General features: G+C 39.4%; 1 protein-coding gene across 1 annotated transcript; it reads right to left on the bottom strand.

Moving 5' to 3' along the window:
- Window positions 1-657: 657 nt before the first annotated feature.
- Window positions 658-16,669, bottom strand: RPN1 (ribophorin I). Its single transcript, XM_081934728.1, has 10 exons — window positions 16,282-16,669; window positions 13,698-13,762; window positions 12,912-13,218; window positions 11,927-12,136; window positions 9,396-9,588; window positions 7,513-7,612; window positions 4,181-4,319; window positions 3,842-3,961; window positions 2,853-3,098; window positions 658-1,493 (listed from the first exon to the last, which is right to left on the bottom strand). Exons 1-10 carry the CDS (start codon window positions 16,516-16,518, stop codon window positions 1,311-1,313), a joined length of 1,800 nt encoding a protein of 599 aa, XP_081790854.1. The 5' UTR covers window positions 16,519-16,669; the 3' UTR covers window positions 658-1,310.
- Between the last annotated feature and the right edge of the window lie 270 nt (window positions 16,670-16,939).

Here is a 16,939-nt window from a genome sequence, read left to right as displayed (position 1 = left end):
TCAATTCCTTGTGAGGAAGGCAGCTACTGTATTGTGTTTGTGCCTGTTTGTAGGCTTTTGTTGATTGGCATAAGGGTTTTATTACATGGAACTGAAATAGGCTGATTTTGGGATTAACTGTCACATTTTCTATTTTCATATTTTCAAAATACTTTAGTCAAGAGAACGTAAGACAGAACAGCTTCTCTTCCATATGCATTTCATTTAAATTCTGCCTTACAATAAAATTTAGATAATTTTGAACAAGCCAAGAATATCTGTACTTCAACGGAAACTTATTTACATATCCTCGGCATTATTTAGTACCATGTTTCCCAAAAATAAGGCAGGGTCTCATTTTCTTTTGACCCCCAAAATAAGCGCTTGGACTTATTTTCAGGGAGGTCTTATTATTTTTGAGGTGCAGGAGGCGGGCGAGCGTGGTCAGCTCATGGCTGTTGCTGTGTTGCAATATTTTTGGGGAGGGCTTATTTTAGCGCATGCGCTCAAAAGCCCAAACGGGCTTATTATCTGGGGAGGGCTTATTTTCAGGAAAATAGAATTGGGAACTCAAGAATTGGGAATTCTTACATAAGGGAAAGTAGAAGAAAATAACATTTACAGTTCAGTGCCAGAATCTAAAAACAGGTACCCAAATAAGAAATTTAAAACCAGAAGTAAAACATCCGTATGTCTTTATTTCAGTTTTGTTTTCTCAAAGAAACCAACTGTCTGAGAAAAAAAAGCACAGGCTTATAAGCAAATTGATCTTATGTATACTCTTCACTTGCCCTGATGCTATAAATTCAAGAGGCTCAGAAAATTCAGATGTAAAAAAATCGCAATCTGTGCAACAAGTATTACAAAAACCCTTTTGAATTATTTATCCGTAGTTACATCCCCAAATTAAAAACAAAAGAGAAAAAGATTTGACATCAAACCTTTGAAAAAAATAATTGCATTTATTGTCTTCTGAGATATCCAGTGTCCGAAGAGGACCTGTGTGCATGTTTCTCTACTGGTGATTAGGGGACTTTACAACAGACTCGAAAGTCATAATAATTAACACTTGGAACTTTATGGGAGGACAAAAGTTGTATTAAGCCAACGTAGTATCCAACCTCCTCCACATAGCAATGCAAACATGCCCTAAAATAACAAACCTCAAATTCCAAATTCAGGTTTACAAGGGAAAAAAAAGCCTCCCCACCCCCATGTTAAACACCAGGCATACTTATTCACTGCTCTCTTACTTTCTAAATTAGTATGGCTCAGTATACCCATACAATTGCCTTGCATTCTTTCCTCACATCACCCCATTAAATCCTAACTTATAGTGCATCGAGAATGTTGTCAATTTTGCCGATCAACTCCTGACGCCGGCTGGAATGGATCTTTTCATTCTCTATGTATGTATCCTTCTTAAGTTTGCCAACAACCAAACGCTCGGCTTCCAAAGATGATTTCACAACCAGCTCCTTGACTTGACTATCCAGTTTCTGTATTTCGCTGACCTTGAAAGAGTTTGGGACAGACTGTTAGAAATGCAACAACACAGTCACAACTTTAAAAGCAATATTACTTCAAAAAAATAGAAACATTTTTTTAATAAAAACATGTTTCTCAATTATTATGTACAATGCTATTTAAGGTTTCCTTTTCTGGTCAGTAGCAAATATGAATGACAGAAAACATGCTGGCCTAAATTCTCCCAAAATTCACCTTGCCATTGCCAACTGCACTGAGCCAACACTTTATCCTTTTCTGTTGAAAAGTGTCTGCAGGACTGACTTTACTTACTCGCACTTTGACAAAAAAGTGCATTACGGCGCAAGCTGTCATTAAAGATTTTTTTCATTAAATGTATGAAATCTTAACATGTATTTATTTACACGCATACTTGATGGAAGAAATTATATGCTTTTTCGAATAGACATGAGGGCCATTACCCCTTTCTGAAGCTGTTGCATTTCATTTCATGTTGACTTAACTATTTTAATTCCCTATAACTATATGTGTAGCTGATAGAAAATCTTTCATTTCTAGCGTTGACAGTGCTAAAGAAATTATAACCAAAAAGTATGATGCAGCAAGAGAAATGATTTCGATATTGTTCAGGTGGCATTACAATACTGCTGGTGTCATACATTTCCTTTAAGAGCCGTGGTGGCACAGTGGTTAGAATACAGTACTGCAGGCTAATTCTGCTGACTGCTATAGCAGTTCAATTCTCAGCAGCCCAAGCCTTCTATTCTCCTGAGGTTGGTAAAATGAGGACCCAGATTGTTGTGGGCAATACGCTGATTCTGTAAACAGCTTAGAGAGGGCTGCAAAGCACTGTGAAGCAGTATATAAGTCTAAGTGCTACTGCTATTAACTGAAGGGAGACCTTGCTAGAATTGATATAGTCAAGTCAAAGTGTCTTAAGTCAGTTAAAGAGACTAGTTAAAATACAGATGGTCCTAGATTTACGACCATTCATTTAGTGATTGCTAGAAGTTATGATGGTGCTAAAAAAAGTGACTCAACTATTTCTCACGCTTACAACAATCACAGCATCCCAGTGGTCATGAGGCCAAAATTTGGATATTTGGCAATTGGCATGTATGCACAACGGTTGCAGTACCCGGGGGTCATGTGATGTCCATCTGCTACCCTCCCAGCCAGCTTCTAAGAAGCAATGTCAATGAGGGAAGACAGCTGTGCTTAACAACTACACGATCCACTTAACAACTGCTGCAAAAAAGGTCATAAAATCAAGCTTGACTCAAGGCAACACATGAAGCTATGTCAAAATTAGATATTTCAGCTTTTTCTTTGGACTTCAAAAACTTAAGACTCATGATTGGATTTCAGTATTAACAGACTCTTACTTTGTCACACAGGTCAGACCCTTCCATCTTCAACTTGGATTGCAATGAGGCTATTTCATTTGTTAAGGTTTTATGTTCAACTTCCAGAGATTTTTTGCCGCTATTCAATGTAGAAATATCGCGTGACTGCTTGTACTTATTCACGGCTTCATCAAAAAGGCGGTAGAGACATAGTCTCTTATTCACTCCAGTTAGAACTTGCTCTGTAATGCAAGCAACTTTCATCCTAGCTTCTGCTGCTGGATCCTGCAAGACAACAATGCTTTTACATGGGAAAAAACTTTAAGATGAAGCATTCCTACATTGCATTTCATGTTTTATGCATTTATTTAAAACATGTGTATATCTTAAAGCCAAACTCTGACCAAACAATAAAACAATATATGCTAAACAAAAAATAATAAAACCAAAAAAGGGGGAAAAAAACAGAAAAACCTGGTGCTGCAACTCCATGTCACTAATACTATCTATCACATTCTCTTCCCATTATGATTTCACCCGATTTCAGCACTTTGGGGGGGGAGGGGGTAGCCAGATTTTGCATGCTCTCTGGAAGGTTAAAAGGGAGTGGGAAGGACACGACTGTTGAGTCTCTAAGGTGAAAGTGCGTGACAGGTCAACGTTTTGCTAAAATTGACTCAAAGTTAACAAAACTAGATTTTAAAATATTTTTAATCAACACAACTTGAAGAGCTTCTATTAAACTGTCCAGTTTTGTATCTGGGCAGACTTTTGAAAAATGGAAGATCAACAGAATTTACAGCAGTATAGATGTTGGCTGATTAATTTCATTTGTTTAGACAAATAATTATCTGTATTAAGAAGTAATTGAGTATTAGCTTTACATGTAACAGCCCGTCTGCTAACTTTTAGTTTGCATATAAAAAAGGTCAGGTACAACAAAATTAATGCCAAAAATCTAATACCCAAATAAAAGATTATCCTATGAAATAGTGACTCCATCTTCTCTCAAAACTATATTGTGATACCTTAGTGATGGAGAAGTCCAACCTCACATACAGAATAACTGTAAAGAATAGGATGTAGAATGCTCCAACTACCAGCAGAGGTTCTTGCAACATCAGGACTTTGTTAAAGGTATAGTGTACCTGGAAAAAGACAAGTAGTAAGGCACAAGGAAAATGCATTGCACGTTTCCCTACCTAGTTTAGAACCACACTATCTCAGTCTTTTTTAATTAATCATCCACTAATGTTTTTCTGTTATTGCCATGACACATTTAATACTAAATTCACAGCAATTTGGGCTTAAAGAATGAGAAACTGTTTTAATGCTTTACATGAACCAAGTAAAGAATTTGCTTTTACCACAATATCCTGGATATGTTGTTCAACTAGGTTACTCTTATGTGCCACAATAACTGGACGGCCAAATGTATCAAGATAGGTATAGTGAAGTTCATCAGTAGCCCGGCTGATATCATATGGACTGTCCACATGAATATTTCTGCAGACAACAGGATGCAAAAATGTCAGAGATACGCTGGAAAAAAAATCTAAACATACGTAACAGTTAGGATTAGATGATTAACATATGTCGTAGTTTGCATGTACAGTGCATTCAGAAAGTATTCAGACTCCCTTCACTTTTGTCAATTTTGTTATGCTGCAGTCTGATTTTACAGTTGTTGAAATGCATTTTCCCTCATTAATCTACAGGCAATACCCCATAATGACAAAGTGAAAACGGAATTTCAGAAATGTCTGTAAATTTACTAAAAAGAAAAATTGAAATATCAGGTTGGCATAAGTATCGGATCCTTTGCAACAACACTTGAAATTAAGTTTTCGTGCCCCCCCTCCCAATTACTCTTGATCGTTGCTAACATATTTCTACACCTTGATTGGGGTTGACCTGTGGTAAATTGAATTCATTGGACATGATTTGTAAAGGCACACACCTCTCTACAGAAGGCCTCACATCTGACAATGCATACGGTAGGAGAGCAAATGCCATGAGGTCAAAGGAACTGCCTGCAGAGCTCAGAGACAGGATTATTGCAAGGCACAGATCTGGGGAAGGCTACAATAAAATGTCTGCTGCACTGAAGGTTCCTAAGACCACAGTAACCTCCATAATTTTAAGCTGGAAGAAGTTTCACACAACCAGGACTCTTCCAAGAGCTGGTCACCCTATCTCTTAGTAAGAGGGGTGACCAAGAACCTGATGATCATTCTGACTGACGTCCCAAGATCCTATGTGGAGATGGGACAGAGTTCCAGAAGGACAACCGTCACTGCAGCCCCCCCCCCCCCCCCTGATCTGGACTTTATGGCAGAGTGACTAGACAAAAGTCTCTCCTCAGTTCAATACACATGAAAGCCTGGAGTTTATAAAAAAAGCACCTGAAGGACTCTCAGATTGTGAGGAACAAGATTCTCTGGTCTGATGAAACCAAGATTGAATTGTTTGGCCTCAATTCTAAACATTATATACAATGCAATAGCAGAGTTGGAAGGGACCTTGGAGGAAGGAAACCCTATACCAGGAAACCCTTTACCGTTTCAGACAGATGGCTATCCAACATCTTCTTAAAGACTTCCAGTGTTGGGGCATTCACAACTTCTGGAGGCAAGCTGTTCCACTGATTAATTGTTCTAACTGTCAGGAAGTTTCTCCTCAGTTCTAAGTTTCTTCTCTCCTTGATTAGTTTTCACCCATTGCTTCTTGTTCTACCCTCAGGTGCCTTGGAGAAGAGTTTCACTCCTTCTTCTTTGTGGCAACCCGAGATATTGGAACACTGCTATCATGTCTCCCCTAGTCCTTCTTTTCATTAAACTAGACATACCCAGTTCCTGCAACCGTTACTCATATGTTTTAGCCTCCAGTCCCCTAATCATCTTTGTTGCTCTTCTCTGCACTCTTTCTAGAGACTCCACATCTTTTCTACATCGCGGCAACCAAAACCAATGAAGCATTCCAAGTGTGGCCTTACCAAGGCATTATAAAGTGCTATTAACACTTCACGTGATCTTGATTCTATCCCTTTGTTTATGTAGCCTAGAACTGTGTTGGCTTTCTTGGCAGCTGCTGCACACTGATGGCTCATATTTAAATTGTTGTTGTTGTTGTTGTTGTTGTTGTTGTTATTATTATTATTATTTTTATTATTATTATTATTTAGCGTTTATATACCGCCCCCTCTCCCGAAAGGGACTCGGGGCGGTGTACAGTCCGTATCAGAATACAACAAATCAAAACATAGTAATAACTACATAAATACGTATATGAGAGGAGGATAAAATATGCCACTAGGACTCCAAGATCCCTCTCACAGTTACTACTATTGAGCAAGGTACCACTTATACTGTACCTGTGCATTCCGTTTTTCTTGCCTAAATGTAGAACATTATTTTCACTACTGAATTTCATTTTATTAGATAGTGCCCAGCGTTCAGGTTTGTCAAGATCCTTCTGTATCTTAAGCCTGTCTTCTGGAGTGTTGGCTATTCCTGCCAGCTTGGTGTCATCTGCAAATTTGATGAGTTCCCCATTTATCCCCTCATCCAAATCATTGATGAAGATGTTGAAGAGTACTGGGCCTAAAACAGAGCCTTGGGGTACTCCACTGCATATTTCCCTCCATGTAGATGCAGTTCCATTGAGGACTACACGTTGAGTGCGGCTGGTCAGCCAGTTACGAATCCATCTGGTGGTGATGCTGTCTAACCCACGTTCTTCTATTTTATCTAGTAGTAGGTTATGGTCTACCTTATCAAATGCCTTACTGAAGTCCAAGTAAACTATATTGATGGCATTCCTCTGGTCCACTAATTTTGTCACTTTGTTAAAGAACGCAATAAGATTAGTCTGGCATGATGTTTTTGACAAACCCATGTTGGCTTTTGGCTATTACTTTGTTTACTTCTAGGTGTTCGCTAGTTCATTGCTTGATTATCTTTTCCAGGATCTTCCCTGGTATTGAGATCAGTCTGATAGGTCTATAGTTTCCTGGATCTATTTTTTCCCCAGGACCTAAGACTGGGCTGAAATTTCACTTTCCAACATGACAATGATCCCAAGCACAGTCTGGACAGCACAGGACTGACTTAGGGACAACTCTGTGAATATCTTAGAGTGGCCCAGCCAGAGACCTGACTTGAACCCTATTGAATATCTCTGGAGGGACCTGAAAATGGCTGTCTACCTACAGTTGCCATCCAACCTGACTTAGCTTGAGAGGATTTGCAAAGAAGAATGGCAGAAAATCCCCCAATCCAGGTGTGCAAAACTTGTCATGTCATACCCCAAAAGACTTGAGGCTGTAATTGCTGCCAAAGATGCTTTAGCACAGTACTAAGTGAAAGGTCTGAATGCTTATGCCAATGTGATATTTCAATTTTTCCCCTTTTTAATAAATGTATACACATTTCAAAAATTTTGTTTTCACTGTCATTATGGTGTACTGACAATAGGTTAATGAGAAAAAAAATGAATTTCAACAACTGTAGAATCAGGCTGCAGCATAAAATTGACAAAACTGAAGGGGGTCTGAATACTTTCTGAATGCACTGTCAGTACTGAAATTAGACTGATTTATTTTAAAAAATGTCCCACATGCATACCACAGGAACTATATTTTATGAGTAACAAACTAACACCACAGAGATCGACAGATCATCAACCATGTTGTACTTACTTGGCACCCTCTGGAAGAATAATCTTTACAGTTAATGAGTCTGTAACTTGTTCATCGAAAACATGGTCAATAAATCTCATCTTCAGGGCGTACTGATCACCTTGAAAAGATTAACAAGCACTGTAAACTTTTACTTTTCTTATAATGGCAAGATCTAGTTGTATAAAACATCAATGTAACATTTTTACATTAAGACACTAAGCACCACTAGAACTGATTATGTGTAGCCAGATTCAATGACAAGAGATTCACACAATAAAATATGCCAATTCTGCATTCAACATATCATATTTTTCGGATGAATAAGATGTACCGTTTTTCCTCAAAAACGAGGCTGAAAATGTGGGTGCGTCTTATACATGGAATACAGAATTTTTTGCCTCCCGAACCCCGCCCCTTTCAGCAAAAGGGCCATGCATAGCTTTATGGAGGCTTTCAGAGAGCTCCTGGGGGCTGGGGAGGGCAGAAATGAGCAAAAAAGGGGCCGTTTTTTGCCCCCTCAGACCCCAGCAGCACGCTGTAAGCCTCCATAAGACGATGCATGCAATTTTTTTTTGACAAAAAACAGAAAAATTGGCCATTTTTTGCTTGTTTTTGCCCCCACCCCCACAGGAGCACTCTGCGAGCCCCCTAAAGGCTATTCATGCCTTTAAAAAAACCGGGCCTGTTTTTGCGAAAAATGGGCCATTTGGGGGAGGTTTGCAGAGTGCAAAAAACTTTTTTTTCCCCTTTTGGAAAGCTCTTTAGTTAAAGTGATTGATGAATTAGATTGATCAAGTGCTGTACCAGCAGAAACAAAGTCTTAGGTGCTTCAGATTGTCAGTGATTTCTTTGTCCAGCACATGGATAAATACACCTGGAAACATCTACCTACCTACCTATTCTCTCTCTCTCCCTACCTACTTACTGCATTTCTCTCTCTTTCTATCCCTCTATCTTCCTACCCAACTACTCTATCTACTGTATTTCTCTCTCTCTCTCCCTACCTATCTACTGTATTTCTCTATCTATCTATTTCTCTATATATATCCCTCTCCCTACCTACCTACACCCCCTCTCTCTCTCCTTACCTACCTACTGTATTTCTCTATTTCTCTCTCTCTATTTCTCTCTCTCACTCTCTATCCCTTTATCTACCTACTTTTTTAAAAAAATTGTCTCTTCAAAACTTTGGTGCATCTTATTCTCCGGTGCATCTTATACTCCAAAAATACAGTAAGCTATTGAACACACATAAACCCTTCCCCTTCCTAAAACGTAAGTATTCTGGGTATATTGTGCAAGAGGAAAAATAGATGTTTTGGTTCCCTCTATTAAGAAGGCCCATGTACTAGGATCAAGAAAGACTATGGTGTCTCCCTCCCTGTGGAACATTATTCCCATATAAATCAGATTGCCCCCCTCCCCGACTTAATACCTTCTTAAAAAGCCCCAAAGACATGATTTTGCCAGTGGGAGTGGGCTCCCCAGAGTGGAGTCTATTAAGTGTTTTCCTTACTGTAACCACGGAGTAACGGTTTACTGTTTTTTGTATTTGGTGTTTTACTTCTGTAACCCTGACTGAGTTGGGTGGCCATGCAAATTTTCTTAATAATAAAAAGTTGGAGAAATAAAAACTTCAGTAGATGAAACATTAAACTTTGAAAGGACTGCAAGCAATGTTTTCAGTTACTTTTCAGATATTGTTTCCATGATTAAAATAAACTCAAGATAAACCTTTTAAATATATATGCAAAATAAAAATCAAGAAAAAACCCCTTCAAATTCTTGAAAATCTCAAGTGTGCCCCTATCTGATCATAGAAATAAAATAGTTTTATACTTGGACTGTTTCATTATATATAAACAATTTTCCAGTGGCTAATAATCTATATGGTTGCCTACCAAGATTAAAGAGATATTCATAGCTGGGCAAGTTGTAGCCAATTATATAGTGAGTCTTCCAACCACCAAACAAGGGGAAACGAGGGCGAATCTCCATTTCCACTGAGTCATCCAAGACAAGAAGATGACTGGTAGATATGTTGCCAATTTCATCTCTGTAATACACATCTTGAGCAGCAGCAGGAAGGATAGTCTGCAAAAGACAGTTTTAGTAAAACCCATAAGGACAGAGACTATAAAATAAATTTAATCTAATTTATTACCGTATTTTTAGGCGTATAAGACGCTTCGGAGTATAAGGCGCACCTGAGTTTTTGGGGAGGAAAATAAGAAGAAAAAAATTCTGCCTCTGCCTACCAGCATCCATCGGTAGTCATCTGGCTAGCGTCCTTAGCACACAGCCTGGTTAGCTTCAGCACATTAGCCTGATTCAGCACGAGCAGCTGATCGGCCTCTCGGAATACCCCCAACCAGCTGTTCCCAGGGGTGAACTTTAGCAACAGGTTCGCTGGTTGTGAGCGTGTGTGCTGGTTGGGATAGATACGCAGCTTCAAAAACACAGCTGATCGTCGCAGCTTGCTCCAGTGAGTACAGCAGGTGAAGCACGAAACTGGTCAGACAAGCTGTTCTGGGTTGCCATTCCGTTTGAGACCCGTTCAAGGCTGCGGGGATCGCCAAAGCACATTGCTGCCAATCACCGCCCGAAAATGCGATGCACTGGGGCCAAAATGGGGCATGCGAAGGCCAAAAACGCAATGCGCGGAGGTGGCAATTGGCAGCGATGTACTCTGGTGATCCCTGCAGCTTTGAACAGGTCTCAAACAGAGCGTTCAGAGGCTGAAAACGCGAGGCGCAGAGGCCAAAAACACAAGCCACAGAGTGGGCGATGGTCTGTGGCAATCCCTGCAGCCTGGAACAGGTCGAAAATGCGACGTGCGGAGGCTAGCGGGTGGGTGGAGCTACATTCAGTGTATAAGACTCACCCAAATTTTCACCCTCTTTTAGGGGGGGGGGAAGTGCGTCTTATAGTCCAAAAAATACGGTATATTTATATAGCTGTCCATGAAATATTTATTAATAACTTGAAGATTAACCAAAACAACTAAAATGCAGCATGTATTTTTCTTCTAAAACGCCTAACACCAGCCATTCAGATTAAGTTAAAATATGGTGAATTCAAAAGAACCTTAAAAGCCTGAAGAAGGAAATATTTATCAGATGCCAAGAAGCATCAAGTGAGTCTACTCAGGGAGATTCTTCCATGACTGGGGTACCGACACAGAGAAGGCTGTAATAGGTTAAGAGCAAGAAAGACTGGCCTTACACGTTTTCCCATTTGAGGAATTGGCTGTGTCCACTATATCATACAGTCCCTGAACACTTTTCATTGAAGGAATACAGCTCTCCGGGAAGATAAGAAAGGAGGAAAGTTTTCTCATTCTTTGTTTATATGATAAATCATAAACTGGACACATAAGCCAATTGTGAACTAGTGTCCTCAATAAAGCACAAGTACACCATGATCAAAATGTCAATTCAATTAAACCTTACAGCTTAATTTTTAAAACTTGCAGTTTTCATTTTTTAAACCAAAATTCCATGTATCACATATCCACAAGGGACGCTTACACAATACAGATAAAATGTAGCCAAGCTATCTCCATCCGGATATAGTCACAGCTGGTATTATTGGCCGCAAACAATAAAAATAATGTAGGTTTTGCAAATCTTTTGAAAGGGGTCCTTCAGAATTCTCAAGAACATACAGTATATGAAGCACATCTTTACAAATCATTAAAGTAAATATATCTTCTTCCAGAAATGTTCATTTGCTCTGGAATCGGCTCCTACTCGTCTCTGCACCTTTGTGCTAACAAAAAGTGCTTCACTTCTCTGATGTATTCTTTATTTCTTAACAAATTCCCCCTAAACACTATAATCAAACATTATAGTCTAAGCCAGGGGTGTCCAAACTTGGGAACTTTAAGACTTGTGGACTTCAACTCCCAGAATTCCCCAGCCATGCTGGCTGGGGAATTCTGGGAGTTGAAGTCCACAAGTCTTAAAGTTCCCAAGTTTGGACACCCCTGGTCTAAGCACTACATGAGATTTACCTGCAAATAAACAAATCAACGAGCTTACAAAAATATATTTCAAATGAACCAGAGAATGAGATTCAGATAGATGTGACCAGCAGAAAAAAATAACAGTAATACTAGTAGTTAATAAGGAGCATATTATTTATTAACTACTAGTTAAAAAGTAATATGATACTTATTAAAACTGTTTTAGCACATTGCATCATGGAAGGGATAGAATCAGGACTTTAAAAGGAGCTGAAAACAAGAAAACATTCTTGGTAACATTTCATGCTCTCAAAGCAGAGAAGTACTACTTGTTCCAAATGTTCTCCTCTTTCCTCCTTCAGTAGTTGGCTCATTCGTGCCTACTTTATTGTGACTCATTTCCACAATGATGCTATTGCTTAAAACAAAGCAATGCAACAAGAAATAAAAGAAATAATGAAAAACCTTAAAAGATTTCACAGAAGATATTCCACTGTCTGGCTGCCTTTGATAGTCGTATCTGGAGAAAGGTCCTTTGAGCATAGCTCCTGTATGCCTTAAGTCAACTGTTTCTTCAACTGCAATATTGCCCCAGTGAGACACTTCAATGACACGTATCATGCTGGTGATAGTCAGGAATGGACTGTTGTTTTCATAATGTATCTTAAGGCTATCCTGAGAAAAAGGAAAATACAACAGAGAAATTGAATATTTATTTGTAGCAGTAGCCGTTTTACTTACATGTGACCAATTAGTAAAGTCACAGGAATCCTAAAGCGCACTGTCATTATGGCCAAATAGCTTAGTGACAGCAATTCCAATAGTCCCAGCTGCTGTTGTAATCCCAAGACCTATAGGCCATTAAACAAGAAGAGATGGAAATCCCAGGTAAGGAGCACAAACATAGGTACAATGGGAGGCTGGGAGGGCTTGTGAAGTTCTATGAAGGCAGCCGATGTGCAGTGAGCAGGAGTGACTTACCGGAATGACTTGCAACCTCTTCCCTGCTGTCTTCCCCACTGACTTGTAGGGAGCTGGCAGGGAAGGTTGCAAATGGTGATCATGTGACTGCAGCTGTGACATTGTAATCATAAGCCAGGTAAGTGAGCACAATCACATGACCACTGCAATGGCTGGAGCTTCAGGGACACCAGTACTTCCATTTTTTTTTCAGCACCATCCTAACTTTGAATTGTTGCTAAACAAATGGATGTAAGCAGAGGACTATTTTTATGACAGATCATAAAAAGTTCCAGTTTTTATGGAAATGCCCTACTGAAAGAGCATTCTATCCCGTACCATCTAGCAAGTCACTTGCAAAGATTTCCTTTTATTTACCCACACAGAATTATTTAATACTATAGCGACCAGCTAAGTTATTAAATAAAAGACTGCCTTTAAAAAAAAATATTTTCATTCAATTCATTCTTTATCATAAGTGAAAGTTTACCTCACTGTATGGGGGTACATCCTTGAAGGGTCCATATTCAATCATATCCTCTGAGCGGCTGGGATTGCCTAACTTGGTGTAGTTTTCAATGTTTCTTGAGGCCAGTTTCACACGAGTTGTCTGGGTCTTGGTTACATATGGAGAGTAGAAATAATGATTACCTTCAAAAACCACAAACTGCTTCTCTGCCTGGGAGATGTGTGTGGGATAGGGTTGCAGGACATGTGTGAAAACTGTTTCAATAGATAAACGAATTTTTCCACCTGGAGGCAAAGGAGCCGACAATTTCACAGTGAAGAATTTGCCACTAAAAAAAGGGGGAAAAAGTAAAAAATCAGTCAGACCATTTCTATGTTCCTTGCTTCTAAATGAGCTCACTGCTATCAGGAATCTTGATCGGTCATGGGATTGGGCAATTTCCGCTGATAAAATTCAATGGTTAGCTCTTATGGTTTTAAAGCAATACATATATTTAAAAACCAATGCAATCTACTCATTGGTAATACAATAATGTGAAATAAAGAACATATTAACCAGACTGCATTTCTGTGAATCACTATGCCTTACAACTTTAGAAAACTTTTTTAGCACATTCCCTAAAAATAGTGCAAGCAGTCAAAAGAGAACCAATTATAAAAACTGAAATTGATGTATCAGCCTATTTATACAATTTAATTAAACAACTGACGTTTTTTGAAGTCACACTGAAGATTACATTTAAAAAAAATACTCTTTAAAAAATGAAGTGAGAAATATCAGCCCTTATTTCCCCATGACAAAACTTACCTTTTACCTTTTACTTTTGTTTCCTTCACCTCCAGGATATTTTCCTCCTCTTCTTCAGCTTTTACCTGTTCAGAAAAATTATATAAAATGTTGGTCGGTGTCACCATTGACAGTTCCCAAACAAGGCAATAGAATTCATCTATACTATTTGCCAAGAAAGATCAAGTCGGTAGAGATACCAAAAACACATTCCAATTTGAGGCAGATGCTAATAACTACAGATTGTTACTAAAAAAAAGAGTCATAACTGTTAAAACCTAAAACATCACCCATCAGAAATTGACAAATGTGTCAAATGTATTGTACTCCTATTTTAGAATACACAAACATTATGGTTAATAAATAAAAGAATTGTAGAAAAACAGTAAAAAAAAATACATAACTATTTCCCTTAAAAATCCAACTAGGAATTTAAAAAAAACTTTCTTTCTCTAGGAACTATCTATGGGGGAAAAAAATGATGTTTCCTTTCCAATTAGAATTTTGCAGAAGGTAGCAACAATGCTAGTGCTTACAAAAAATACATATTCTTTAATTCTTCAACTTCAATGAGATTTTTTCTAAGTAAATATTGATTTGGTTGTATCTATGCATTCACTGTCAATAAAGAAAACAGCACTCAGATACCCAATTTTAAAACAGTAATAATAGAGACTTATGGCACGGGTTTTCATTTAAAACCTATCCTATTGGAATTCTTGTGAAAGAGCTCCCAAATAGCTGAGAATAGGCTGAGCTGACTTGTGAAGTCCAAAAATACATTTTCCTTTTTACTGATAAAAATAATAATCAAAGCTTCTTAAAATTTACTAAAAAAAAAGTAGATTTTTCAAACTTCATTTTTACCCACAAGGCAAAGAGTTTGCTGTAAAAGAAAAAAATCTCCTTAACCAAAAAAGGAAAAAAATAATTTAGTATTCCCTTCCTAGTGTATTGAATTGCAACATTCAAATTCCCTCACCACATGCCATACAGAGGGAAAGTTATAAAAGTGATTCTCCTCCTTTTAAAAAAATAATTTTATAATATTCTATCCAAACATAAGCCATATTATCAGAAATGTCAGTTACATAATGCTGTTTATCCAAGGATTATGCAAAGAATGAAGGGCTACTTTTCTGAGTTTGTTCAATTTATTTAATAATGCAGTCCAATTTTAGAAATGATCCAGCAAATACGAATTAGCGGGAGAACTCTTATACACAACTCCTATAATTATAAATTGACATTGAACTCAAGGAGCAGAACTGTAAATCACAAACCTATTTTTTTAGTGGATTGAAAATGAAGACTTAGTTGCCACAGCCCAGATCTCAGCTCAAGTCTCACACTGGCATTGATAAATGCTATTATTGAAATAATTACAGCATTTTCCTCTAGGTGAATTAACTTAATCTAGACTTTCTGACTCCAAATTTAATTTTTAAAATCACACTAACTTGCACAATAAAATCATTTAAGAGCATTTGCTTCCTAACAGTAGAACGGATGCAAAATAGTATTGGTAGTTTTTTCAAGGTGAAGCTTGTTAAAAAATTTAATTAACAATATAATACAGAAACAAAGTGTTTAGCAACTTCTATCAAGGATCTCAAGAGAATCCAAACCAACTTTTCCTTCACCAGGGTTAGCCAGGATGCATAGAGAAAAATAAATGCTACAAACAACTGCTATAACTGAAGACATGGACAGGCTTCGAAAGCCACACCTCCCTCTGATTTAAACTAGTTGCTCATGGCTCTCGGAAATAGTCTATATGCTTACGTGTCAGTACTCACCAGGCTTTTTACTACAAGCAGCACTCTGGAAGAGAATCAACACACAGGAGTAACAGGAAGCAAAGAAAAGGGGGCGAATCTGGCCACACAAGGGCATTATTATTTGAACTGACATGCTGGCAAAAGTCCAAAAGGGCATCTCAAGAGCAACTTTGGATGAAATATAACTATATTTCAATGAAATTATATGTCCATTATTCAGTATTCTCAGTTTACAAATCACACAAAAGAGCCTGGAAAGATTCTGGGAGTTTCACTATACCCATAACATGGGTGGGTTTTCTCTATATTTTCTGCCAGGCTGTGTACCCTGCCCTCTCCAACTGGGCGCTTTTTAGACACAATGCGTTAAAACTTTCAGCGCCCACAAACCAACATAAACTGGGCGAAAGGTGGTATAAAAGGTGTTATGCCACAACTGGGGCTGACATGAGTGTCCAGATCGCCGCTCTTTATCTCCCTGTATTCCACCGATTCAGCCAAAGCATTCGCCCGATCGCCATAACAACCGCCGATTTAAGGACTTAATCGGCCAGACCGCTCCTTTCCACCAAAACTTGAATTAGGAAGGGTGGAGAGGAGACGTAATAGCCGAGCAATGCTGGGGAAGAGAGCGGAGAAACAGAAGAAGAAAACAAGGAAGAGGCACAGATTCGCCTAAAAACCGTCAACGTGGACACGAAAAGCCCGATCACACACAAAAAAAGTAACAGACTTTGGCAAGCGGGGAGGGAGGGCGGCATCCGGGATCAAGGAGCGGCAGAAGAAGCAGGCCGAGAGCTTGACGGCCCCAGCGGTTGGCTCACCTGCGCCCCCAGGTAGGCCAGGTGGCTCTCCAAGCCGGGGTCCAAAGCCAGGAGGAAAGACGTGGCAGACGCCGAGCTCCCGGCGGAGTTGCCCAGGCTAATCTCGGACGTCACTTTGGCCAGGTGTGTGCTGAGATCCACGGTTCGCTTTACGTCTTCGTTGACCAGCTCGGGAGCTGCCAGGGCCGCCGTGCCCAGGCAGAGAAGGAGCGAGAGGTGGGCGAGGTGGATCCCCATGGTCGGCCACGCTGAAGAACGAAGCCGCGGAGCAAACCGGATGGACTCACTCTTTCGCGTCGCTGTTCATTCATCCAAAGGGCACAAGATGGCGCCCCCCACGCCGAGCCACAGACAAGATGGCGACACCCAGCGAACGCGCCGCTCTCGAAAACGGCACGGCCTACAACGCGATGTCCTGACCTGCGCATCGCATTCGCGTCACGTAGTTGAGGTACGGGGGGCGGGGCGGGGCGGATGGCAAATGAAAGATCGGCCTGTCAGAGCCGTTTTCACGTGACGCCAGTCCGCGCCTTCACTAATGATTTTGAGATCCAGTAAACTCACCGGGGTGTGAACGTGTGTCAGTACGCTCCGAGTTTAGATAAATTTAGCCCAAATTTTCCAGGGCTCTCCTTGTAGTCAGCAGGGAACGTTGCGT

Source organism: Natrix helvetica (genome assembly GCF_964273705.1).
Source record: "Natrix helvetica genome assembly, chromosome: 1".
Taxonomy (NCBI): domain Eukaryota; kingdom Metazoa; phylum Chordata; class Lepidosauria; order Squamata; family Natricidae; genus Natrix; species Natrix helvetica.
Note: the sequence above shows the minus strand (reverse complement) of the source record. Positions and strands in the feature narration are given on the sequence as shown.

Excerpts from the sequence above, each read along its gene's own strand:
- RPN1 (XM_081934728.1), bottom strand. The coding sequence starts at position 16,518 with ATGGGGATCCACCTCGCCCACCTCTCGCTCCTTCTCTGCCTGGGCACG. Across the intron at positions 12,137-12,911 it reads ATGTACCCCCATACAGTGAG|GATAGCCTTAAGATACATTA; the intron begins GTAAACTTTCAC and ends CCTTTTTCTCAG. Across the intron at positions 9,589-11,926 it reads CTTCTGTGAAATCTTTTAAG|ACTATCCTTCCTGCTGCTGC; the intron begins GTTTTTCATTAT and ends TGTCTTTTGCAG.